The sequence below is a fragment of the Suncus etruscus genome, chromosome 13 (assembly GCF_024139225.1).
Source record: "Suncus etruscus isolate mSunEtr1 chromosome 13, mSunEtr1.pri.cur, whole genome shotgun sequence".
Taxonomy (NCBI): domain Eukaryota; kingdom Metazoa; phylum Chordata; class Mammalia; order Eulipotyphla; family Soricidae; genus Suncus; species Suncus etruscus.
Genome location: NC_064860.1, coordinates 14,821,483 through 14,847,926, shown reverse-complemented (window position 1 = coordinate 14,847,926; position 26,444 = coordinate 14,821,483). Strand labels below are relative to the sequence as shown.

The 26,444-nt window shown below is 39.5% G+C and overlaps 1 protein-coding gene across 1 annotated transcript in view; it reads left to right on the top strand.

The window, feature by feature from the left end:
- RAPGEF5 (Rap guanine nucleotide exchange factor 5) overlaps positions 1–26,444 on the top strand; it is a 264,811-nt gene that overhangs the window by 115,886 nt on the left and 122,481 nt on the right. Inside the window, exon 8 of the mRNA XM_049785378.1 lies at positions 12,422–12,495. Coding sequence (XP_049641335.1) covers positions 12,422–12,495 — 74 coding nt within the window. The remainder of the gene's footprint in view (positions 1–12,421; positions 12,496–26,444) is intronic.

The following is a 26,444-nucleotide window of genomic DNA, read 5'->3' as shown; positions in this document are numbered from 1 at the left end:
GGCTCCCTGCCAAAATGAATGCAGCTCTTGACTTCTTATCATCATTTTATATACTGTGGCTCTTTGCCAAGTTTGGATTTTGTTTTGCTGCTTCCAAGGAGGGACCTCTGAGGAGAGATCTCCAAGCATTAGTCCTGACCCCAGGCTGCGTCCTCCTGTCTCCCATCCTTCGGAAACAACTGCACGGGCCAGCGAGCTGGGGGACCTGTGTGTCACATGTTGGATCACATCTGGTCGTGAGTTCTTAGTGTGGAGGACGCAGCACACCCTCACCATCACTGCAGGATTTTTACCCTCACTCAAAATGGCAAAATGCAATATGTGTTTCATAGATTATTGTTAAAAATTAGATGTTTTTGTGTGAGTGTTTGTCTGTTTTGGCAGGTCACTGTGTGGTGTGGCTCTCTGACTCTCACAGTTTAAAATTTTGGCTCTTTGTGTCGAACTTGTTCACCACCCCTGGTCAAGGTGGATGCCAAGCAACTCCCATGATTCCCAGCCACCACTTGTAGGGAGATCTGATGTAGTAGGGGAGGGGAGTTTCTTTTTTCTCCAACTCTGAATTGAATGGATTGGTTGTATTGTTTATCTACTGTGGCTTTGCAAACGCTAAGCCTACTGATGTTCAGGTTTCAGTAAAAGGATTCTCTTCTTTATTATAGCAAACATACTATTTTCTTCTCTCTGTGAATCATGACAAGGATAAAGATGGGCTACATGTCAGGACTCTTAGAAGTGAGTTCAGTCTTCCACAAGGCTCTGAAATTAGATGTGAATTACAAAGGAACACAGGAAAAAATTTTAACACCTGGAAATTAAACAGCTACTACTGAACAATCCAGTGGGTCCGAGATGCAATCAAAGAGGAAATCAAAACTTTCCTGGAAACAAATGATAATGAAGACACAAACTAACAGAATCTATGGGACATAGCAAAAATGGTACTGAAAGAAAAATGTATCAATTTGCAAGCACACATCAGGAAGAAAAAAGGGGCCTACCTGAATAGCTTAATGATGCAGCTTATAAAATTAGAAAATGATCAACAAAAGGAACCAAAAATAGGGAAACAAGAAGAAAATAACAAAGCTTAGAGCAGAAATCAATGAAGTGGAAACCCCAAAATTAATCTATTTTCATGCACAACACTCTTTATCTCATTACTAGTTCTTGACCTCAGTTTTCTCTTTTAGCAAATGAAGATAATCCTAATAGTCCTTGAGCCTAACTAAGGAGAAGGCTAATCACCTACCTCTCTTAAAACAGTATTCAAGATTCAACATCTGTTATAGAACAATGAATTTAGATAACTTCTTTTAACTCAGATTTCTATAAGAAATGAGTTAGATGTGTCTTAAAATATGAATGTGTTGCTGCTCTGGCCAAGAAGTTGGCCTGTGCTAAAAACATATTAATATACCTTTGCTGGATGGATATCAGTGGCTATTACTGATGAAACCTGGAAAAGTGCTCACATTGCTTAGCATAGATGGAGGCCCAGAATTTGATCCCTGCTCCCACCTACTCACACTACCCAACCTCTAACACCACCCAGTTTGGCCCTCGTGGCCCCTATGTATTTTTTTAAAATCCCTGATGAATATGCTCTTTCAGTGAATATAGGTACTACTTAAAGACACCATGATTGCCTCACAAGCTGATGCATAAGCTTTTTGTTGACAGTCAGTGATGAATTTAGAACTGAATTGTTCATGGGATGCTATTGGATCTGGGCAAAAGGATTTTATCTACGTACACAACTATCTCTCTTCTTAGTACGTGTATTAGAAAAGTCCTAAGTGTGGGGAGAATGAAGAATTAAGAGCATTAGAAAAATTATCAAATGATGGGCCCGGAGAGATAGCACAGTGGCGTTTGCCTTGCAAGCAGCCGATCCAGGACCAAAGGTGGTTGGTTCGAATCCCGGTGTCCCATATGGTCCCCCGTGCCTGCCAGGAGCTATTTCTGAGCAGACAGCCAGGAGTAACCCCTGAGCACCGCCAGGTGTGACCCAAAAACAAAAAAAAAAAAAAAAGAAAAATTATCAAATGAAATGATTCAAAAGCAAACCATTGCTTTATTCTAAGAAATAACATTTATTGTTTATCAACAGAAACTGTTTCTCACTACCCCTGAGTAAATTTTTAGCACATGTTGGCAGTGTTGGATTATTGATCAGCCCACAGGAACACTTACATCAGATATGCCAGCACTTTGGGAGATAGGAGAGAGTCTGGACTCTCCCTCTTTAGAGTCTGTGTGTGAGGCCTTCTGGGCTGCCAGTGTAGTATCATGACCGCAGTATCTTCTTTGTTTACATCACTTCACTTGCAGCTGAATGACCTCCAAGTTCCTGGCCTAACCTCTAAGCCCAAATAATTTCTCCATTTTTGTGTCCAGTGTTTTCGAACACTGCGCTGTTCACTTTTCCTTGGGTCCCATGTCAGACTCTTTTCTCCTCATTTGTAGTGTTGCCAACTCTCTACCTATCAGAATCTATTCATTCTTGCTCTTTGAGCTCTATATTTTCTTGGAAGCATTTTGCTTCCACTCTGGAAAAACCTGTGTCCTTTCTGGAACATTCTTCTTCTTTTCTTCTTCTTCTTCTTCTTCTTCTTCTTCTTCTTCTTCTTCTTCTTCTTCTTCTTCTTCTTCTTCTTCTTCTTCTTCTTCTTCTTCTTTCTTCTTCTTCTTCTTCTTCTTCCTCTTCTTCCTCTTCTTCCTTCTTCCTTCTTCTTCCTCTTCCTCTTCTTCTTCTTCTTCTTCTTCTTCTTCTTCTTCTTCTTCTTCTTCTTCTTCTTCTTCTTCTTCTTCTTCTTCTTCTTCTTCTTCTTCTTCTTCTTCTTCTTCTTCTCTCTCCATATACATTTTTTTTAATTTTTCAGGGGCCGGAGCAGTGACACAAGGGGTAAAGCATCTGCCTTGCAAGCAGTAGCCTGGGATGCACCTCGGTTTGCTCCCCCAGCATCCCATATGCCCCCCTCCCTTAAGCCAGGAGTGATTTCTATTTTGCTTTGGGGCCACACTCGGTGGCACTCAGGGATTACTCCTAGTTTTGTGCTCAGAAGTTGCTCTGGGCAAGCTTAAGAGACCACATGTGTTGCCGGGATCTGAACCCAGGTTTGTCCTATGTCAGCCACATGCAAGGTAAATGACCTACAGCTGTGCTATCTCTCTAGCCCTCTCCACTTACATCTCTCTAAATAAGTTTCCATAAAAATTACCTTGCTTCAAGCACACACACACACACACACTCACACACATACACACACACATACACACACGAATCTATTCATGATCTGACCCTTTCTTTAATCCAAACTACATGTGATTCTGAATGTGTATGTTTGTGTGTGTACCTTGCATACACACCTTATAATTGTTGCTTTTGCAATTGATTCCATTTATTTAATTACCCATTCCTTTGTAGCAGTGTTCTAGTGAAAAAGAATTATGAAAGTATTCTCTCTGGCTATGAGGGATCCTGATGTGGATTCGTCATTCTGTCTGGAACACTGGGTACTAAGGACTCTTGAGACTTTCACTGGACAGCTCATGTTTTAGCTGGAGAATCCATCAAATGAGACTATCACCTGACAAACAAGGGCACCTAAGCTTCCTAGGCTGCAAGTAGAAATTTATGGGACTATATCATGAAAAGGGTCTGAGGCTTCAGTCTCTTGATCTCATCTTCAAAACCAGGATGAGACTTTTGGCTGATTATTAGCCAGTAATTAATGGAGTGGAAATCTCTAGTGCCAAAGCCCTCAATCCCACACATCTCTGGGCTAAGATGGAAGCCTACTGCAGCAGAAAGCTGGGATTGGGCCAGAAAATAAGTCGCTGCTGAATTCCTACATAGATCTCCAACACTCAGTTGAAGAGAGGCAGGGGTTTCTAGGGATGTGGCAGGGGAGAGAGAATGGCATAATAAGATTCAGATTTCAGAACTGGTACCTGGCTGGTTCTGTGTTGTGCATAGATCAAAGGAGATCCTGGCTGGGAGGCCATAGAAGTGGCCCACAGTGGAAAGGTCAAAAGCTCTGACAATGGCATGGAGGTAGAATGATGGAAGCACTGCAAGATAGAAGTGCCAGGGTTCACTAAGAGTCAGGGAGAACTTGAGATGCAAGTTTAGACCCAGGAAGAGACCATGGGTAAAATACAGCTAAGGATGTGTCCTGGGATTCAAATCCATTGTGTTCCCAATACAGAGGCTCTTTAAAGCTTTGTGCCCCTGCCCCTTCCTCACGGCTAGGCCAAAGATGCAAAAACAGAACTGTGAAATCAAATGATTCCACATGGGATGGGACAAGGCAAGGCAGGCAGAGATGGAGACAGAGATGAAGGACTAGCCTGTAGAACAGTGGAAGTTGAAACTCCAGGAACTGATAAAATCAGAAAGAGGCCCTGAGAGAATAGAACCTGCAGGGAAACACATTTTTTTTTTTCAAGCATTCAAGGATGCAAGGGAGACAGCAGTTTTCAAACAATAATCTGATTCAGCCTCTGGGCAGATAAGATTTGGGCAAAAATTAAAAATTTAAAAACTGGTGCTACTTTGTGAGGAGAGAATTTTGAGTTAGGGCTATGTTTTAGTGAAGCTGAGCAATCTCAGTTCAAATGTTAACCTTTGAGAACATGGGGCTAAGGTTAAGGCAGCAGTCTCTCTCTTCCCTATTCTTTTGTAAGGCCGGAGAGATCGGAGCAGCCTGAAGCACGTGTGTGTTCATAAAGCAGCAAATGTGCTCGCTTAGCATGTATGACTGTGTGTTGGTGTCCGTAGTTTACCAGAGAATGGACCCCGGGCTGCATGCAGATGAAATGCTGGAAGGGCCTTCTGAAAAGATTTTAAGGCTCTTCTGTGGGAATGGAAGAAGGAAATAGCTGAATGTTGAAGTAATGAGGAAGCAGGGCCTGCTTCCTGCCACCTGGAAGCATCTTTTGGTTTTTCATGATATCCTTGTGCCCACAACCCAGATGGAACATGTAAAAGAATGCAGTCTCATCCACAGCTCCTCACATGGGCCGGCGGGGACCTCAAGTAGCTTGACTCATTGTGGTTGACTCATTTTGATCTTTGAAATGTTTTCCCCATCCCTATCTCTGGATCTCCTGTCTTTTCCTGTCCCTTCTACTGAACATTTGGTTTGGTGCACCTGAGAAGTGACACTTATACATCTGGGAACGCTTTGGGACACTGGCTAGCAGGGGTGTCAGGGATCTGGCTAGAGGTCTTGTGCCAGTTGTTGGAGCTTTAGCACTGAGTCCTTAATCCCTACGTATATTTCCCATCCTTTTTTTTTTTTTTTTTGCTACCTAACATGGTCTGTGCCTCATGCCCTGATGCTGTCAAAAGCAACTAACTACCTCCCCCTTCTTGGATCCCTAATATTGCATAGAGTCTCCCTCCCCAGCTTATTCCTTAGGAATAAACCCTGAATATAAGTAAGTATTGCCTCCCCTGGCCCCATAAAAGGAAATAAATAAAAACAAATGCTGGTCAGGGTCGTCATGGGTGGGTTTGTGGATGTATCGATTTGACTAGCTCTATGCTCACTTCTGTGAACATTCACAGATTTGGAGAATTTCTAAGTCATCATCTATGAAATAGGAGTCCTTCCACTCTTCAAGTTGTGTCAACATCAGATAAAACATTGCTTCTCAATTATTTTCTGTCATGCCCCCTAGGAAGAAGAAAACATTTTTCACGCCTCCCCACATGACTGTAAATAGTATCTTTATTTGAAAAAATAAATGATATATAAAACAAAAATATATAAAATAATTTAAGCTGATTTTTTTCAATCAGAGGTGATGTCTGGATTAATGGCTACCATGAGCACCTTTTGCAATGCATAGCTTTTCGAAGCGGAGATTGAAGCAGGACACAGCAACTGTCAGCTCCAGAGACATACAGAGACATCAACATGGGGCTTAGCTTGTTATGACAGTGTTTCCAATGTCAAACGTGCCCCCCTTTACAGAGCCTCGTGCCCTCCGGGGGGGGGGTACCCCACTATTTGAGAAGCACTGAGATAAAACCTTCATGAAGGAGTTTCCTCAGTGCAAAAATGGTGTCCGAGTCAAATATAGGACTATAGTGAAAATGTTACTTCTTGGAAAAGTTCCCCAGGAAGTTGGGCTTAATGATGTTGTCTGATTTCTTCTATGGAGGCTTAAAATGTGATGCTTCTGCCTGTAATTAGATTTTAGGTTAAGGAGTGAGACAAGATGTGATACAGCAAAGGTGCTTGTCTTGCATGAGGTCAACCCTATATTGACCCCAACATCACCTACTGGAGTAATTTCTGAGCATTGCTGGATCAGCATTTGCTAATCCATCCACCAAAAAATAATCATAAATCTTGGCTTCGTTTGCAAATCAAGAAATAACAAGCTGAGGGGCCGGAGAGATAGCATGGAGGTAGGGCCTTGCATGCAGAAGGATGGTAGTTCAAATTCCAACATTCCCATCTGGTTCCCCAAGCCTGCCAGGAGCTATTTATGAGCGTAACACCAGGAGTAACCCCTGAGCACTGCCAGCTGTGACCTAAAAACAAACAAACAAACAAACAACAAAAAAAGAAATAACAAGTTGGGGCTGGAAAGATAGCACAGCAGTGGGGCGTTTGCCTTTCACTCAGATGATCCAGGACAGACAGTGGTTCGAATCCCAGCATCTCATATGGTCCCCCGTGCCTGCCAGGAGCGATTTCTGAGCACAGAGCCAGGAATAACCCTTGAGTGCCGCCAGATGTAACCCCAAACCATACATACATACATACATACATACATACATACATACATACATACATACATACATAAAATAGAAACAACAAATTGGACTGATTTTTACAGTCCACTCTGGACTACCATCTCTTGGTGCTTATAATCATGGCTTGTGAGGCTCTTTGTGCTGCATCTCTGTAGAACCATTAGCACATGATGAGTTCACATAATTATGTAAAGGCATTGGCCCAGTTTATGTTTACATCATAATACTGACAGACTTAATAGACTTTTTCTTAGCAATGGTCTAGTAAATCGTAGAGAGGAAGATCCTGTCCTCATCTACAAGGGCTCTAAGAACATAATAGCAAGACTAACCCTCATCCCTAGATACTGTCAACAGCAGCTCATCTAGAATCTCTCCTGGCTATCTTATAATGGATATAATCAAACTATCACTTCTGCTTGATAATTAATTTACAGATTCATTGACTATATACACATGTTGACTCTTCAAAATATATGCCGTAGAATTTGTTACTTGGGTCTTGTGTTGTGGTAAGTTATTTTCAGAGGCCTTTTTATGATATTAGGACTTTTTGTATTGAGAGGCAAGGCAATGGTTTTTGTTGGCAGAGCAAATACCTAGCCCCCCCCCCACACCTTAGTCCCAGAAGCTGTCATTCCTGTGTACGTGTTCCACTGGAGGGACCTGTCCCAGAATCAATATTTATATAAGAAACTTTCCCAACTGTTTTTCTTACTCTGATCAGATAAAAAGAAAATGAGGCCGAAAAATCCAAATAACAGCTTCCTCTTTCCACCACTGGAGCTGTGCGGATAGGAGTCATGAAGAAAAAATAAACTATTTATTCCTTGACATTAGTCTTTATATTAAGGGCTCTGTAGAGTGCTGCCTTCTATGACTATTTCATACATGTCATCTCAAGGGAAAAAAATCCAAAGTCCTAGGAAATCCAGGATCACTAAGTAATGTATATATATATAAAAAAAAGTGGAGAAAATGCATTCTGAGAATCATAGGTGTTCAGATTTTCCCAAAAAAAGCATTATTTATGTGTTAGAAGAAGTTAGAGATTTTGTCATTGGGTGCTAAGATTGAGCACTCAAAACTAAGATGATCTTTACTATAAAGATTAGGGAGATTGTCAAATCTCCTTAATTTGTTGATATTCCTACTTTTCCTCTTGTTAACCAAGGTAATGGCAACAAGTTTGAAGCTCTTCAGTGATGTTATAAAGAATTACAGGGCCCGGAGAGATAGCAAGCTGCGTTTGCCTTGCAAGCAGCCGATCCAGGACCAAAGGTGGTTGGTTCGAATCCCGGTGTCCCATATGGTCCCCTGTGCCTGCCAGGAGCTATTTCTGAGCAGACAGCCAGGAGTAACCCCTGAGCACAGCCGGGTGTGACCCCCCCCCCCAAAAAAAAAAAGAATTACAGCAACTTTGATGGGCTGGAGCAATAGTACAGCCAGTAGGGCATTTGCAGGTGGCTGACCTGGGATTGGTCGTCAGCATTCCATATGATCCCCTGCACCTGCCAGGAGTGATTCCTGAGCACACAGCCAGGGAAAACCACTGAGCACAGCCAGATGTGGTCCATAAACAAAAACAAAAAAATAGAATCACAGTAATTTTGAGGAACTATAAGACTTCATTTTCCTTTCTCTGACTTTCACACTAATTTTTTTGTTAGTGTATATTTTCAATCTCTGAACTTTGATTCATTGTTCTTCAACTCCTGTGTCGTAGCATAATATGGCAGGTAAGGGAGTTGCTTATATTCTCAAACATTATTGCTTGAAAAACAAAACAATTAATTTAGTCAATAAAAATTGTGGGCTGGAGAGACAATATAGCAGGTAAGGCACTTGCTTTGCCTTACAGCTTGCCCAGGTTTGATCCCTGGCACCACATAAGTTCTCTCCTAATCCCCTTAACCTTAACCCTCAACCTGCCAGAAGTGATGCCTGAGCACAGAGCCAGGAGTGATCCCTGAGTACATCTGGGTGTGATCCAAGCAAAAAAAAAATGTTATTGTTAAGCGGGAGAGCAATAGCACAAGGGGCGGAACATTTGCTTTGCACACAGTCAATTGAGTCCCATCCCCAGCATCCCATATAGTCCTCCAAGCCTGTCAGGAATGATTCTTGAGCACAGACCCAGGAGTAACCCCTGAGCATTGCTAGGTGTGGTCCAAATAAACGAACTAAATAGTTATTGTTAATGAAGTCAATGCTTTAAAGAGCAAAAATCTAAATGAAGTATAAATTGAGTGTCCAGACATTCTTGGCACTTGATGTGAGAAAAGTTACCCTGCGCTGATTGAGTAGCCCTGCAAGAAAAATATTCCTCATTGCCAAGTGAACTAAGACTGATCATTCAGTTCTTGAAGTGGCATTTCTTGCTTCTAAAGCCCATTCCATTTTTAAGGAGAAATTTGGACTTTATTTGCTACTCCATTTTTTTTTTTTTTTTTGCCTCTAGTTTTTTAAGAGAGAACATGAGTGTTTTGCTTTGTTCTTAAGTTTCCTTCTAATCAGGCAACAGTAGCAACAGGGGACCCCCCTTTGAAGAAGCAGAAGTGGAACTGAAATAGAAGGGGAAGAAAAAGGCCCTTTTGTTGTTCTTACTTTTGCCTTTAGACCTAAACTGGTAGAGCTGGTCTTAGTTAACCATGAACTGAATAGAAGAATTTCCTCCTCCATAAGTGGGTGTAGTCAAGTGGTAACTTTCTGGTCACCTGGGGAGAAATTGTTCATCATCCCCACTGGTTTTTATGGCACAGCACTTTGGGTGGACTTCACGGTGAAAGCCAAACAATAGCAAAAGGTCTAGGGAATGGATATTTCTTAAACATAGAGAAAAGCACACGCTGAGCCCAGAGCACCGTGGGTGACCTTGCTGACAGTGCAACTGGGGTTCAGTTTCGCTACTGTATCCAAGACTGGCCCACGTTGTTCATGCTGTCAAAAGATGTGGCTCAAATTCAGGTCCTCAGTTTGTTGCCATCTCCCCACTTCAAGCCATTGTCGTGTTTATGGAAGACAATAGCCACAGTGCCCTAATTTGCCTCCCTGCCTCTCTCTTTTGTTTCTTACTTTTATTTTTTTCAATTGAATCTCCATGAAATACAGTTACAGATTTATTGAGGGTTGAGTTTCAGTCATACAGTTTTCTAACACCCACCTCTTCTCTAGTGCTCATTTCCCACCACCAATGTCCTTAGTTTCCCACCCACCCCATCTACTATAGTAGATACCTCTCTCTCTTTCTCTCTCTCTCTCTCTCCTCTCTCTCTCCTCTCTCTCTCTTCTCTCTCTCTCGCTCTCTCTCTCCCCTTTTTCTCTCTCTCTTCACTTTTTTTATTGTTGGGTTCTGTGGTTTGCAATATGATTACTGAAGGGGTATCATGCCTATCACTTCTTTCAGCACCCAGTTTTTGTCCAGAATGATTATTTCCAATTATCATTGTTCTAGTGGTCCCTTCTCTACCCTAACTGTTTTTTGAGGTCTGTTACCTACCAAAGATGTCAGAAAGAACTCCTGATAACAGGCATCAAATCTGAGACTCCCAACCTGAAGTCCCTTTGTGCTTCCTTGTGTTTTTATAGCTAAATTCTGATTGTGTAGTGGTCTGTGATCAAGCATGACTCTCCTCTGCCATGGTGGTTGCATCAACCTTCCGGCCTCAGCCCAAATAGAGCTTCTTCAGAGCAATACCATTTGTGCTTCCTTTCCAGAATGACCTTCCAGTGAATTTTCAGTCATTCCAATTCAGTTTTTAAAATGATCATTTTAGGGGCCCAGAAATATAGCCCAGTGGGTAAAAGCATTTGTCTTACACATGGTCAACTTCAACCTGGGTTCGATCTCCAGCATTCCATATGGCACCTCCAGGAATGACCCCTGAACTGAGTACTTCTGGTTGTGGCCTAAAAACCAAAATTAAAAAAAAAATCACTACAGCAATAATTATTGCCTCTCTCATCTATTAATATATCCACTCCAGATGAAGTAAGAGCCCTTATCTGTCTTATTCAGGGGATTAATCCCCGAGTGTGATGTTCATAGTAGGAATTCAGTCAAGAGTTAAAAAGGCACAAACTCTAGAAAAAGAAATATTAGCAAATCATTGCACAGGAATCAGAGTTGGGTATTCAACATTTTAGCATAGGATGTTAGTTGGGAATTAGGAAGAAGCTGGAAAATTCAAAGACAACCTTCAATGATAAACAGAATTTGAAGTTGATAAGTTAGACGAGTGACACACTGGCCAAGGCATAGTACCTGCTTAGATATTATATCACAGACCGATCATGTTAGCAGTTGAGCTCAGGTGGTATTGTGTTAAGGAGAGTGAGACTCACAGCTTGGCTCAGGAGAATATTGATGTCAAAACAGAACTGCTGGGAAAGTGCAAAGATTAGGGCAATTCAGGACTCCACAGTTTAGACTTTACATACACGATTGATACTCAACTGTAAGAAAAGACAAAATCATGTAGTTGCTGCTCTTCAATGGAACTAGAGAGTAATATACTGAGTATAATTCACCAGAAGAAGAGATGATCATACACAGTGATTTCTCTTCTATGTGGGATATAGAGAAGTATAATAAAGGATTAGTTAGCCCATGGTCAAAGACAATAGAACTGGAGACTTGATCAGAATTGAGCTTATCAAGGGCACTGGAGGAAAATGTGTGAGCTGATGGGAGGGGACTCTGGTGTGTGACAGTGGTGGGAAGCAGACTCGCTGGTGGGGATGTGTGAGTTTGGAAGGGTGTGCACATGAAACTCTGTCATAAGTAGTATTGAATATTACAGTCCATTAATTAAAAAAAATCAAACAAGGGGGCCGGAGAGACAGTACAGCAGTAGGGCATTTGCCTTGCATGCAGCTGATCCTGGACAGATCGTGGTTCAAATCCCGGCATCCGATATGGTCCCCTGTGCCTGCCAGAAGTGATTTCTGAGCACAGAGTCAGGAGTAACCCCTGAGTGCTGATGTGACCCAAAAACAAACAAACAAATAAACAAACAAAAGGGATCAGAGAGATAGTACAGCAGGTAGGGTGTTGCCTTGAATGTGGTTGATCAAGGTTTGAACTCTGGCTTCCCATATGGTCCTTAAACCTACATCTGAGCTAGGAGTAAGTCTTGAGCTCGCCTGGGGATGGCCCCAAATCAAAATTAATTAATTAATTAAATCAAACAAATACATGAAGCAACCCAAGTAAAGTATTGTGCATACCTTATTATATAACACTTAGCTGTCAGCCAATGAAACACATTTTAGGAAATGATGATGACCTGTGATTGATGTGACCTGATATAAGTCTTCACCTCTCCCACCCCTCCCTGGCAAAGCATGGTAAAGACACTATTCTATTTGTATGAGTTGAGGGGAGAAGAACTGAGTTCTGGGCTTTCCACTACCACTGATTTAATTAGTAAAAAGAGTGTATGTGAAAATAGACCTAGACCATTCATTTTTTTTTCTCCCACTTCACCAAGTGAAGCTGTTTACATTTTGTGACTCTACCTAACATTATTTGTCTTTCTGCCAAATTGCTCTTGGAAAGAAAAACATTTGAAGCCACTTTTCCCTACTGCAATTTTTGTTTGATGATTTTCTTCTTCTTCTTTTTTTTTTTTTTCTTTTAAGCTCTGGAACAAGATGATGAAAACAGTGAGAAGCATGTACCTGTCACTGATGCGGAAGAGCTTCCAGATTCTCGGGTAAGATGAATTCTGTGGCCTGCCTTCATGGTGCCCTCCTGTGTAGAGACAGGCAGGAGGCTGCGGGGTTTGTAAGCTGGGCAGGTTTGACTACCAGGCTTTGCAGCAAGGGCCATTGAGATCAAAGTGTCTATTTTGGTGCAGAGGAATTTTGCAAGGAAGGCTTTTAAATGGCAAACCTTATTTGTAATTTGATTTATAGATGGCAGGCAGGGGAAAGTTATAAAGAGAGCAATGAGAAGGTTAAAAGAGAGAATCTTCTTGGGGGCAAACACTCCCCTGGAAACTACCCAGGATCATCAGCTTAGTTTATCCTTGGGGAAGCAACTTCTCTCTCAGTCCCACCATGCTTGGACTATAGTTCTAGTGGCTAAGCAACTGTCTTCATGTTCAAGTCTCTGGCTCACCTCCCCAACCCTGCGTGCCTCCATCCCCAGCACTGTTGAGCCTAGACCAACACAGCACCAAAAAGAAAACTGTTGTGCAAGAACTAGTTTGTGCCTCAAAAACTAGAATGCCTACTACCATTCACTACATCAAAAAGTGATTAAAGATTCTCAGTTTGACTGATGGGTTATAAATCTTCATTGAGGCTGAGAGATAAGACAGTAATTAGGGTGCAAAATTAGTATGTGCCTGCACTGGATTCCCCAAACCAGAATGGTCCCAAAGCATCATTGCAGTGGCCCAGGTCACTCCTGCCCCACAGGCCCAATCACAGTGTTCTTGGGTCCCAGCATCAAACCACCAGCCAAGAATCACTTGTAGGATGCCCCCAGAACTCTGGAGCACTGCTTAATAATTAATAAATCATTAATAAATCAATCCCCATTAATAAATCAATCAAAACTATAGTCACAAATTTTGATTCTGGTCAAAATAATCATATCCATGTCTTCAGTTAAGATTACATAGGTTATACTGTTTTTAATAATTTTATGCAAGAAATTATTTTCACTATGATGACATGCAATATTTTTCCATCCACAAGTTCATGCTGAAGTTCTGCTTTAGGTCACCAAGCACTCTTGGGCAGGTATCTCCTCCAAGTCAGTGCATCGGATATTGTCCCAAAGAGTCATTAAATTATTAGTGAAAACAGATGTTTCTCAACCAAGATTATTATTCTTGGTTTGATTTGAACTTATTCTGTGGGCAGAAAAAAAAATCTGCTGAATGCAGTTTTTATTTCTTTATATTGCTCAAAAGAATGCCCAGAACTCATGCTTTGGGGATTTTATGATTTTCTTTAATAGCGCTTACAGAATCACATTATCTACAGGGTGAACTGTGGAATGAAAGAGGAAAGCAGTGGGTTGATAATTAGATCAGGATCAGTTTCCATGTGAGTGCAAAAGTTGGGAGTTAAAGTGCACTAGGAGGTGTAATTCTGAATGGTGCAGGCCTGGGTTGCGTAGGAAGGCAGGCAGCTCTCACTTCCTCTGATGCGTCTGAGAAAGCTTGATCCCTGTCGCAGACACAGCATTTGCTTCATTGGTTCAGTCCTGCAATTTCATCTCCACCAGTGCCCGAGGACATTCATCAAGTCACATCAGGTGAGCTTGAAGAAAACGTTCAGCATTTCACCCTCATAAACCTCATCAAAAATCAAACATGTCTAGGTATTTCCCTGGGTCTGCCTGTGTATGAACAGGGCACAGAAATTTCATTTGACATTTGTAGGATACAGGTATATCATTGAACACCTATTAGCCAGGCTCTTTTTTTTCATACCTTGGTCATCTTTGCTCCCAAATACATTTTGCTTTCTTTTTTTTTAATAGCTTTATTTAAGCACTATAATTACAAATATGTTTGTAGTTGAGTTTCGGTCATAAAAAGTACACCCCCTTCACCAGTGCAACCTTACTGCTACCAATGCCCCTATTTTCCTCCTCCCCCACCCCCTGCCTGTATTCGAGACAGGCATTCTACATCTCTCACTCATTACTATTGTCATGATAGTAGTTGGTGTAGTATTTCTCTAACTGCACTCACCACTCCTTGTGGTGAGACTATTCTGTGTCTATCTCTTCCTCTGAAGATATTTCACTCAGCATAATAGTTTCCATGTCCATCCATGTATAGTAAAATTTCATGATTTCATTTTTCCTAACAGTTGCATAGTATTCCATTGAGGATATGTATCACAGTTTCTTTAGCCACTCACCTGTTGTCAGGCCTTTGAGTTGTTTTCAGATTTTGGCTATTGTAAATAGCACTGCAATGAACATAGGCACAGAGAGGGCATTTTTATATTGTGTTTTTGTGTTCCTAAGGTATATCCCTGGATCATTTGGGATCTCAATTTCCAGTTTTTTGTTTTTTTTTTTTAAGAATATCCATGTTGTTTTCCAGAAAGGCTGGACTTGACAGCATTCCCACCAGCGGTGAATGAGAGTTCCTTTCTTTCTACACCCCCACCAGTACTGATTATTGTTCTTTGTAATGAGTGCCTGTCTCTGTGATGTGAGATGGTACTTCATTGTTGTTTTGATTTGCATAGCCTGATGATTAGTGATGTGGAGCATTTTCTCATGTGATTTTTGGCCATTTGTATTTTTTTCATTGAGGAAGTATTTGTTCATTTCTTTTCCCCAATTTTAATGGTGTTAAATGTATTTTTCTTGTTAAGTTCTGTCAGTTCCTTATATATCTTAGATATTAGCTCCTTATCTGATGGGTATTGGGTGAATAGTTTCTTTCTCCCATTCCATGGGTGGCCTATTTCCTTTAAGGTGCAGAAGCTTCTCAGATTAATATAGTCCCATCTGTTGTTTCTCTGTTTCCACTTGTTTGGACAGTGCTATTTCCTCCTTGAAGAAGCCTTTAGTCACAATGTCATGGATATTTTATCAACGTGTTCTTCTATATACCTTATGGTTCTGGGTCTGACATCAGGTCTTTAATCTATTTTGATTTGACTTTTGTGCATGGGGTTAAATGAAAGTCCAAGTTAGCTTTTTTGCATGTGGCTGACCAGTTGTCCCAAAACCACTTATTAAAGAGGCTTTCCTTGCTTTGTTTTTGTATTTCTAGCCCCTTTATCAAAGAATAATTTTTTTGTATGTCTGGGAAACATTCTCTGAATTCTCTGAATACTCAAGTCTATTCCATTGATCTGAGGATCTGTCTTTATTCCAATACCATGCTGTTTTAATGACTATTGCTTTGTAACACAGTTTAAAGTTGGGGGGGAAATGATGCCCCCCTTATCTTTCTTAAGGATTGCTTTAGTTATTCATGGGCATTTATTGTTCCAAATGAATTTCAGAGGATTTGATCCATTTCTTGAAGAATGTCATGGATAGCCTTAGAGGGGTTTTATTAAATCTATATAATGCGTTGGGGATTATTGTCATTTTTATTATGTTAATCTTCCCAATCCATGAACAGGGTATGTGTATCCATTTCCTTTGTCCTCTTTTATTTCATGAAGCAATATTTTGTAGGGTTTTTTTTTTTTGTATATTAGTCAAGTTAACTCCAAGGTATCTAAATTTCTGTGATGTTACTGTGACTTGGATTGGTTTCTTTTAATGTCTGTCTTATTTCTATCATTATTATATATAAGAAGGCCATTGATTTTTGCTTGTTAATTTTGTAGACTGCCACTTTGCTATATGAGTATATTGTTTCCAGAAACTTTTTGATAGAGTTTTTAGGGTTTTTTAAATACAGTAGCATATCATCAGCAAACAGTGAGAGCTTGACTTCTTTTCCTATTTGGATGCCCTTGATATTTTTTTCTTGCCTAATTGCTATGGCAAGTACTTCAATACTATTTCTGCTCTAAGCTTTGTTATTTTCTTCTGCCTACCTATTTTTGGTTCATATTGTTGAACATTTTCTAATTTTGTAAGCTGTGTCATAAAGTTTTTACGTAGATCTATGTTAAGTTGGAGTGGCAAGTGGGGACAGCCTTGTCTTATACCAGATTTTAGAGGAAAGGCTTTTAGTTTATCTCTATTTAGTATAACATTTGCCATTGGCTGTGGTAAACATCCTTGACTATGTTCAGAAAAATTTCTTCTTTTTCAATCTTGTTGAGAGATGTTATCATGAATGGGTGTGGACCTTATTAAATGCTTCCTTTGCATCTATTGATATGATCAGATGATTTTTTCTTTTGTTGATATGGTGTATTATGTTGGCTGACTTGCATATGTTAAACCATATGCGCATCTCTGAAATTAAACCTACTTGGCTGTTATGTACAATCTTCTTGATGAGCTGTTGAGTCCCATTTGCTAGGATTTTGTTGAGGATCTTTGCATCTGTGTTCATCAGGAATATTGGTCTGTAGTTTTCTTTTTTTGTGACATCTTTCACTGCTTTTTGTATCAGAGTGATGACAGCTTCATAAAAAACTATTTGGGAATGTTTCTGTTTTTTCATTTTTCTGGAAGAGCCTGAAAAGTATTTGTAGTAGCTCCTTTTGAAAAATTTGAAAGAATTTGTTAGTGAATCCATCTGGACCTGGGCTTTTGTTTTGGGGAAGACTTTTGATTGCCATTTTAATTTCCTCAATAGTGACAGGTTTGTTCATATATTTTAGATATAGTTGATTCAACCATTGGAGGTTATAGAAGTCCAAGAATTGGTCTATGTCTTCCAGATTCTCTTGTTTTGTGGCATAGAGTTTGTAATCTCTTATTGTCCTTTTAATTTCTGTAGTGTTTGTAGTGATATTTCCCTTTTAATTTCTAATTCAATTTATTAATTAATAAATCAATTAAATTAAATCAAATCACCATCAAATTATTGAAATTAATTAAAATTTAATTAAAGTGTTAATTATCAAATTATTAATTAAATTAATTAATTATTTTTCTTCCTTTCTTGGTGAGTTTTGCTAGTGGTTTATTATTTTGTTAATGGTTTGCTTTTGTTTAATTTTTAAATAACCAACTTTTGCTTTTATTGATCATTCAAATTGGTTTTTTGATTTCTACTTTATTGATTTCTGCTCTAAGCTTTGTTATTTTCTTCTGCCTACCTATTTTTGGTTCATATTGTTGAACATTTTCTAATTTTGTAAGCTGTGTCATAAAGTTTTTACGTAGATCTCATCTTCCTTTCTGCAAAGCTATATTTCTCCTCTCAGTACTACTTTTGCTATGTACCACAAATTCTGATAATTTGTGTCTTTGTATTTGTTTCTGGGAATCTTTTAATATCATCTTTAATTTCATCTTTGGCCCACTGGTTGTTCAGTAGTGAGCTATTGAATTTTCAGGTGTTAAAGTTTTTCTTCTGTGTCTCTATGTAATTCACTTCTAATTTTAGTGCATTTTGATCTGAAAAAGAAATTCATACTATTTCTATCTTTATTTTATGGAAGTATGTTTTATGGGCCTATATGTTGTCTATTATAAAGAATGACCCATGTAGATTGGAAAAGACTGTGAAATCCAGTTTTCTGGGGATGGCTAGCCCTGTATTTATTTACTAGGCCAATTTCTTCCATTTTTCCTTTCAGAGCTAGTATAGTCTTGTTCAGTTTCAGCCTGGTTGACTTATCAAGGGTTGAAAGGGCAGTGCTGAGTATTGTGTTGCTATTGATGTCTTCTTTCAGATTTGTCAACAGTTGTTATAAATATTTTGCTGGTTTTGATTATTACAAAATGCCCATCTGTGTCCCAAATAACTTTCTTAAGTCTGAAGTTTGTGTCATCTGATATAAATATAGCCACTCCAGCTTTTTTAAGGGATTTGTTTACTTGGATGATTGTCTTCCAACCTTTGATTTTGAGTATGTTTGTTCTGACTATTCAGATGTTTCTTGTTTCTTGTAGGCAGCAGAATGTTAAATTCAGATTTTTTTTGCTTTTTTTTTTTAGTGGGGCCACACCTGGTGATGTTCAGGGGTTACTCCTGGCCATGCACTCAGAAACTGCTCCTGGCTTGGGGGACTATATAGGATGCTGGGGGATCAAACCAAGGACTATACTGGATCCACCACATGCAAGGCAAATGCCTTACCACTGTGCTATCACTCCGGCTCCGTGAATTCCATTTTTTGATTCATTTTGCCACTCTGTCCCTTAGCTGGTACATTTAGTTCATTGGTGTTGAGAGAGATAATTGTCATGGGATTTAGTGTCATCTTTATGTAGGACTTTGGTATATTACTCGGTATGTCTTGTATTAAAGTAGACCTTTCAGTTTGTTTTTAAAAGATGGTTTTGGGTCTATAAAGTTTTTGAGCTGTAGTTTATCCATAAAGCTGTGTTTCCATCCTTCAAACCTGAATGTGAATATGGTTGGGTAAAATATTCTTGGCAAAACTGTCATTTTATTGAGTTTTGTCACAATATTCCACCACTGCCTTCGAGCCTTAAGGGTTTCTTGTGACAGGTCTGCTCTGTCTTTTTGTTTGTTTGTTTGTTTGGTTTTTTGAGGGGTCACACCCATTTGATGCTCAGGGGTTACTTCTGGCTAAGCACTCAGAAATTGCCCCTCACTTGGGGGGACCATATGGGACGCCAGGAGATCGAACCGCGGTCCTTCCTTGGCTAGCGCTTGCAAGGCAGACACCTTACCTCTAGCGCCACCTCGCTGGCCCCTACTGTAAGTCTTAAGGTTGCTCCTTTGAATGTTCCCTTTTTGAACTGGCTGTTTTCAATTCTATCCCTAACTATGGTATTCATCATTGTGACTAGGATTTGTCTAGGGGTGCTTTATTTTATCTTTTTTTATCTTTATCTTTTTATATTTTATCTTTCAGCTGGTAATATTCAGTCTTGCAGTATTTGGTTGTATGCACCCTTTAGTTCTGAAAGTTTCTCTGCAATAATGTCCTTGACTATTTATACTTCATAGGGGGTTTCTTCCTGTTCTCTGAGACTCCATTGATTCTTGTTTCTGTTGAGTTTATTGAAGACTTCTATTTTTGTCTGTTCACATTCTTTGAGTATTTTTTATTGTCTGATCATTTTTAAGGCTCTTTTCCCACCTCTTCTATTGTATAGAGTTGTTATGCATATCATCTTCCAGCTCACTGATTCTGTTCTCAGCCACTATTACTCTGTTGAAGAATCTTTCTAGTGAGGTTTTCATTTCACATACTAATATTTTTCAGTTTTTTTTATTTCAGTTTGGAGTTTTCTCATTTCTATTTTCATATCCTCTTGATTCTTATCTGTTGTTCGTTAAGTTCATTTCATGCTTTCTTTGAGTTCTATGAGGACCCTCTGTATTTCTTCTCTAAAGTCTTTTTTTTTTCCTTTTTTTTTTTTTGGTTTTTAGTTTTTGGGTCATGCCCAGCAGCACTTAGGGGTTACTCCTGGCTCTATGCTCAGAAATCACTCCTGGCAGGCTTGGGGGATTAAATAGGATGCCGGATTCAAACCACCAACCTTCTGCGTGCAAGGCAAACACCTTACTTCCATGCTATCTCTCTAGCCCCTCTTCTCTAAAGTCTTTATCTGAGAGGCAAAATAGGGTGTTGGCACTTTTTGGTCATCAGAGCTGCCATTTTCATTCTCTTTACATGGTGGAGGCCTTCATTGATTCTCCATTGTCACGCTTGTAGTGTGGTGTTTTCTATGTTTTGTTCTGGGGTTCATTGACTCAGAGATGTGTTGTGTAGTGGCCAAACTCCTCTAGCTCCACCTCTCATGGGCAGCATCAGCTCACTTCCATTTACATGGTTCTGTGGGCTCTTCTAGAAAGGATAGGTTCTGGTCCCGGTGGAGGGTTGGTATGGCACTGGTGTCAGAGTGCAAGCAGTGAGGATCCACATTTTGCTTTCTTATTTCTTTCACATATGTAATGAAGTATGTCACTATAAGGGAAACTCCTCATGGCTGTTGAAAACTTAGGGTGTACAGTCTTCAGGCCTTCATTGATACCAGAAAGATAGGCTTTGTGCTTAGGTTTTTTTTTACCCATCTGAGACTGTAGCTCTCCACTGTTTTCCTTCTCTCACTAAAATTACCATCTCTGCCTAAGAAACTACTTGTTTCTATGCAGTGACAGATGGGTGGAGGAAAAAATGTGTATATTTGGCTTTGCATCCCAGCTCTTTTTTTTAGAGCTGGCTCTTTTGGGGACAAACTTGCTAGTCTGCCATTGCTGTAGCACAGTGTCAGGGTCTTTCTCACCAGTGTTCTCACTGTGATGTGACTAGCACCGTTAATCTTCATCACTGTGAAGTGGAGGGGTTGGCATGAAGCCTTGTGGAAATAGATGACTGCTGTCCTGACACAGGTGTGTGTGTGTGTGTGTGTGTGTGTGTGTGTGTGTGTGTGTGTGCATTTGTGTCTGAAATCCTTAGGGAGCTCATCCGAGACTCAGAGTGGAAATTCATTCATTTGCTGACAGAAGTTCTGTTCTTAGAAATTCTTGTTTGGGTTCAGGTAACCATCCACAGCCTGATCTTGTCCTGGTTCTGCCTCAGCCATGCCAAGTATCAGACTCCTTCATGTACCACATTCCTTCTCAGTATACAACAATTAACACCAATGCAGTGCTTTTTATGACTCCACATTTGGTAAGCATTTAATCCTATTACCTACATTCCCTCCATAGGTAATATAGGTAGGTATGCCAGCTCAGAGCTGCCAAAGCCAGTCATCAAATAAAGAAAGCCTGACTCAGTTTGATTTTTGTTTTATTTGAGGAAACACCTAGCAATACTCAGGGCTCCCTCCTGACTCTGTGCTCAAGGATCACTCCTTGTAATGTTCAGGGGACTATATACAATACCAAGGTTCAAATAGGGGCTATCCTTGTGCCAGACAAGTGCCTTAACCCCTGACCTAGCTCCCCAGCTCTAGACTTGTTTTTAATCACCATGAAAATTGCCTTTCTAATATCTGGGATACTTGTTGAACTCTTTTGAAGAAAAAGTGAGGCAATTAGGACTGTGGTGGGCATATAACTATTCAAAAAAGATAGCCTCCTAGAGTTATTGTGGCCAATTGGCACTTTGCTTTTAGGTTTGACTATCTAAGATAATTAACATGAGTTACATTATTAAAACATTTTGGAGCCAAGGATTCAAGGGTCTTCTTGGTTCAAATGTTTGCCATCTTTGCCAGGGTCCACTTTAGGGGTTCTATAATGAGATCTTCAGTGACTGAATCTTTAATGTGGTCTGGAAATTCTTACTTTGATTCAGGTAGTCATTTTGGCACCTGAATTTTGAGGCTGGCAAAAGAACTTGGTATTTTATGTTGCAGGGGCCAAGTTCTAACTACAGCTCCATGATGTATTTGAATACCTCTTGGTATATATACTTAAAGCACCCCCTCCTCAGTACTGTCAGAGGTGGTCACAATAGGGCCTGGCACCACTCCATACCCTCATATTGAACTTTGACCTATTGACTGACTATCATTGGGAGTGACCAAGAACCCCCTGAGCCCTGCTTGGGATGTCTCCCCCATTATTTAAAAATGTTATTTAAGGCTTTAATAACTGTCACAGAAAACAGATGATCCATTTAAATCCCGAGTATAGGAATGTATTGGATCTTGCTCTTTTCATGCACTCTCTCTTACTCTCTCGCTATTATTTGTTTAGTTTGCTGCCTTGCAAACAGTTTGCTAATATATGAAGACTATAAATTATCAATGCATAATGTTCCGTTCAAAGAAATATATGATATTTGTGATCTCCCTGCTCGAACTTGCAAATTCAAGGAATTTGTAGGAATATATGTAGAAATGTGTGATCCTCTTTGTCAATTATGTACAAGTATATAACATTGTCTCTTTAGTTTCATGGGGAAAGGTAATTACATAATATAACACACTAAGAAAATATTTGAGGGACATAGCATTTATAAATTCTGTATAATTATGGTTTTAGACTTCATCTCTCCTAGCATGCGCTGCTGAATACATATGATAGACAGTTTTTATCAGATGGGTCTGACATTTACTCAAGAATTCCTCGAGGACAGTGGTCCTCAAATTTTTTAAATAGGGGGAGAGTTCACTGTCCCTCAGACCGTTTGGAGAGCCAGACGCTAATAAAAACAAAAATTAAACAAAAAAAAAATAAACAAATTCCTATGCACACTGCATATATCTTATTTTGAGGTGAAGAAATAGGAACAAAGACAATATGTGGTCCATGGGCTGTAGTTTAAGGACCACTGCCCTAGAAGGAAGACCAGAAAAATTATGTCCATTGTCTTGCTTGTCCAATGATAGGGTAGGAATTCTTAAATAATTTTGGTTTTGTTTTGGGTATTTTGTTTGTTTTGGTTCTTTTTTTTTTTTTTTTTTTTTTTTTTTTTGGGCCGCACCCGGCGGTGCTCAGGGGTTACTCCTGGCTGTCTGCTCAGAAATAGCTCCTGGCAGGCACGGGGGACCATATGGGACACCGGGATTCAAACCAACCACCTTTGGTCCTGGATCGGCTGCTTGCAAGGCAAACGCCGCTGTGCTATCTCTCCTGGCCCTGTTTTGGTTCTTAGGGCTTTCTCCTGCCTCTATGTTCAGACACCACATCTAGTGGTACTTGGGAACCATATAGGGTGCTAGAGATTGAACCAGGATCTGCTGCATACAAGGCAAATGACCAGTACACTATCACCACTCCAGCCCTTCCTTGAATGATTTCTAAGGATTTTTCTGTCCCAGCATGATGACTTTAAATCTGTCACTATATTACACTTTCTCCCTTTTGCACTTTTCACTGAGGGTGCTTCTTGCTGCTTTCTTCAATTATCAAAGGATGTATTTTTCCTCTCTCAGGAAGAAGAATATTTTTATTATGCCTCCCTCTCTGAAGAAATATAAAGAAATGAATATTGGCTGGAGTAAAATTATTATTTTCTTAGCTTGACTTGTCTTCTGAAATTTATGGGAAGGACTCAGTATTCTTAATATTTTCTATTTAGGAACTAGGTATGTATGCCACTGAGTCACTGAATCCTGAGATCAGTCATCTCACCCATTAACAATTTATTTTGACATTTGAGTTTAGAGTAGCGGGAAAAAAAAAAAAACAAAAAACAATCTTGGGGCCGGAGAGATAGCATGGAGGTAAGGTGTTTGCCTTTCATGCAGAAGGTCCGTGGTTCAAATCCCGGCGTCCCATATGGTCCCCCGTGCCTGCCAGGAGCGATTTCTGAGCATAGAGCCAGGAGTAACCCCTGAGCACTGCCGGGTGTGACCCAAAAACCAAAAAAAAAAAAAACAAAAAACAATCTTATGGATTTATACTCAAGATTCAAATTTGAAAGAAAGGACTCTATTAGGTAGGAGTCAGTTTATCTGAGTACCTGGCATTTGTATTGACTAGCATTTATTCTGTAATGGCAATAGTTGTTTCATCAAAGACAAACACATTCTTCTTATTGGCCTTTCCTTGGGAGAAGCTTTCGTGAATTTTTTTTAGGCCTTAGAAACAGTGGCTTTAAAATTAGAATAGTAAAAATTTTTTTTCATGTAAAGCTATGATCTTTCGCCTTTTGTCATAAAAAGTATTAGTTTGTTATCCCTGTAGGCTTAAGGGAATTCTGTTCAAATTTCATTTACCCCTGAAAGAATGAACCCAACATTTTTATGAGTCCATTTTTAAAGAAAATGAGTTTTTCTCTCTTTTTATATATTTACTTAAATACTTTGATTACAAACATGATTGTGGTTGGGTTTCAGTCATATAAAGAACACACCTCTTCACCAGTACAACATTCCCATCACCAATGCCCCAAATCGCCCACCTTCCTACCCCCCCTTTTGAGACAGGCTTTCTACTTCCCTCATGAAAATGAAATTTTTAATTACATTTAAAACACTTCTCAAATACTGAAAATCATAGGAATAGTTTCAATTATATATTACCAAGATATTTTCCCCAAAAAAACACCTTAAAAGAAGACTTTTAAATTATTCTACTTAGAATTGCACACATGTCTTTTATTTCTTACTTGGCCTAGCAAATTAGGTAAACTTCTCATCATTAATTACTCAGAGAGGCCTTAAGTAGTCCAAAGACAGGAACATCTCCATCATGTTATTCCTACCTCTCCTGCCATAACAAAACTCAGGAATTATTCATCAATTTGGAGGTTATTTTGAGTCTTGTCACTCAACTATGAAGCTAAGAAAGAATGTCTTGGAGAACATCAGATGTGCAGGAGGCTGGGAAAGAGGACAGAGGACAGCCCTGAGGGTCCTCCAAGGTGTATGCCCATGTTTTGGGGCTAAAAACTCTTTAGGAACAATGCATTTGAAGCCTTTCTGAAAACCATTTGGGTGTTCATTATGTAAGGAGTGTTTGGCACCAAGTATCTTGTGAAAATGCATTTAGAAATTGTGCAGAAACCAGAAAATCAAAATGACAGTATTCCCTTCTTAATTAGAAGGTGATTTGATTATAAAAGCCAGACAATTTAGCAGGTGTGAAGATCGGAAGACTATTTTATTTTTAGTTGAAATATGGCATTCTAAGCTTCAGCTCATATTAAAGTGTGCACCATTGAGAAGCAGCATGTCAAAGGCCCCTACACACAGACACACAGACACACACACACAACACACACGCATACACCTTTCATCTTGCCTCTGGTCATCTCAAATTAGTCTTTAGTCTGAAAGATTGGAGGTTTGTTGTTGTTTTGTTTTGTTTTGTTTTACCACACTCAGCAATACTCAGGTTTTACCACTGGCTCTGTTCTCAGGAATCAAGTCCTGGTGGAGCCTGGGACTATATGTAGTGCTAGGGGTTGAAACGGGGTTGGTAGCATGCACAGTAAGTGCCCTACCACCTGCTCTACTGTCTATCTGGTCCCTGTCTTTTTTCTTGTCTGACTGAAGAATCAGAGCATGAGATTCAAACTAAAGGGAGGAGGAAGAAGAAGAAGAAAGGGAGGATGAGCAAGAGCAAGAGAAGAAGGAGGAGGAGTACAAGGAGAATCAGAGCTATACTGTTTTTGAGGAATGTGTTGAAACTCTTGCCTCCTTTTCAATTTTATGTGAGAGTTAAAAAGGGATAGATTTTCATTCTTCTTGGAAAGTTGGTTTGTCTTCACTAGTGAAACCTTTTCATTCTAGGCTTGTTTCCTAGGAAGCTTTTGATTACTGTTTCAATTTTATTATGTGTTATAGATTGATTCAAGACTGAATTTCTTGATTCAGTTTTGGAATGTTGTATATTTCCAACAATTTGGATATTTCTGCTAAGTTGCTGAATTTGTTTTGGGGCCACACCCAATGATGTTTAGGGCTTACTTCTGGCTCTGCACTCAAGGACTGGCTTTTGGTGTGCTCAGGAAACTTTATGGGATGCCAAACATCAGGTTGACAACTTGCAAAATGTCTTGCCCACTGTACCATCATGGTTTAATTTGTTGCCATGTTATATTTATTCATAGTACTTTCTTAGAATCAGCAGCATCTGTTATAAAATTTATTTCATTTCTGTGTCTATTTGTATTCTTTCTCTTCCTCTTTATGAGAGACTGCGCGAAGATTTGTCAGTTTTATAATCTTCAAAAATTAGCTCTTGATTTTGTTGACTTTTTGGGATTTTCTTCTTGTTAACTCTATTTCATCCATTTCTGTTACTCTTTCTTATTTCTTTCATCTACTGGTTTTCGACTTTGTTTTTCCTTTTCTTCATTACTCTAGTTTTCAAACTTTCATTTTTGTATTGATAATCCTTATTTCCCTAAGTATATTCACTGCTATAAATTTCCTTCTTTAAGCTGCTTTTCCTGAATCCCAATGGTTGTGTTGATGTCTCCTCCCAACTTTGGGGGGTAGGTGGAGAATTTTTTTACTTTTACAATTTTCTACGTCATTTTTTTTTTTACCTTTGATGCCTCATATAATCAGTAGATGTTGAAACAAACATAATCTGTTCTCCACAAATTTGTGTTTTTCCCTATATTTTCTTGTTGACTTCTAGGTTCTGGGTTTCCTTAAGTCACTTGGATCTCCCTTTATGAGATTTCTTCGACTATTTTGAGTTACAATATAGCAATT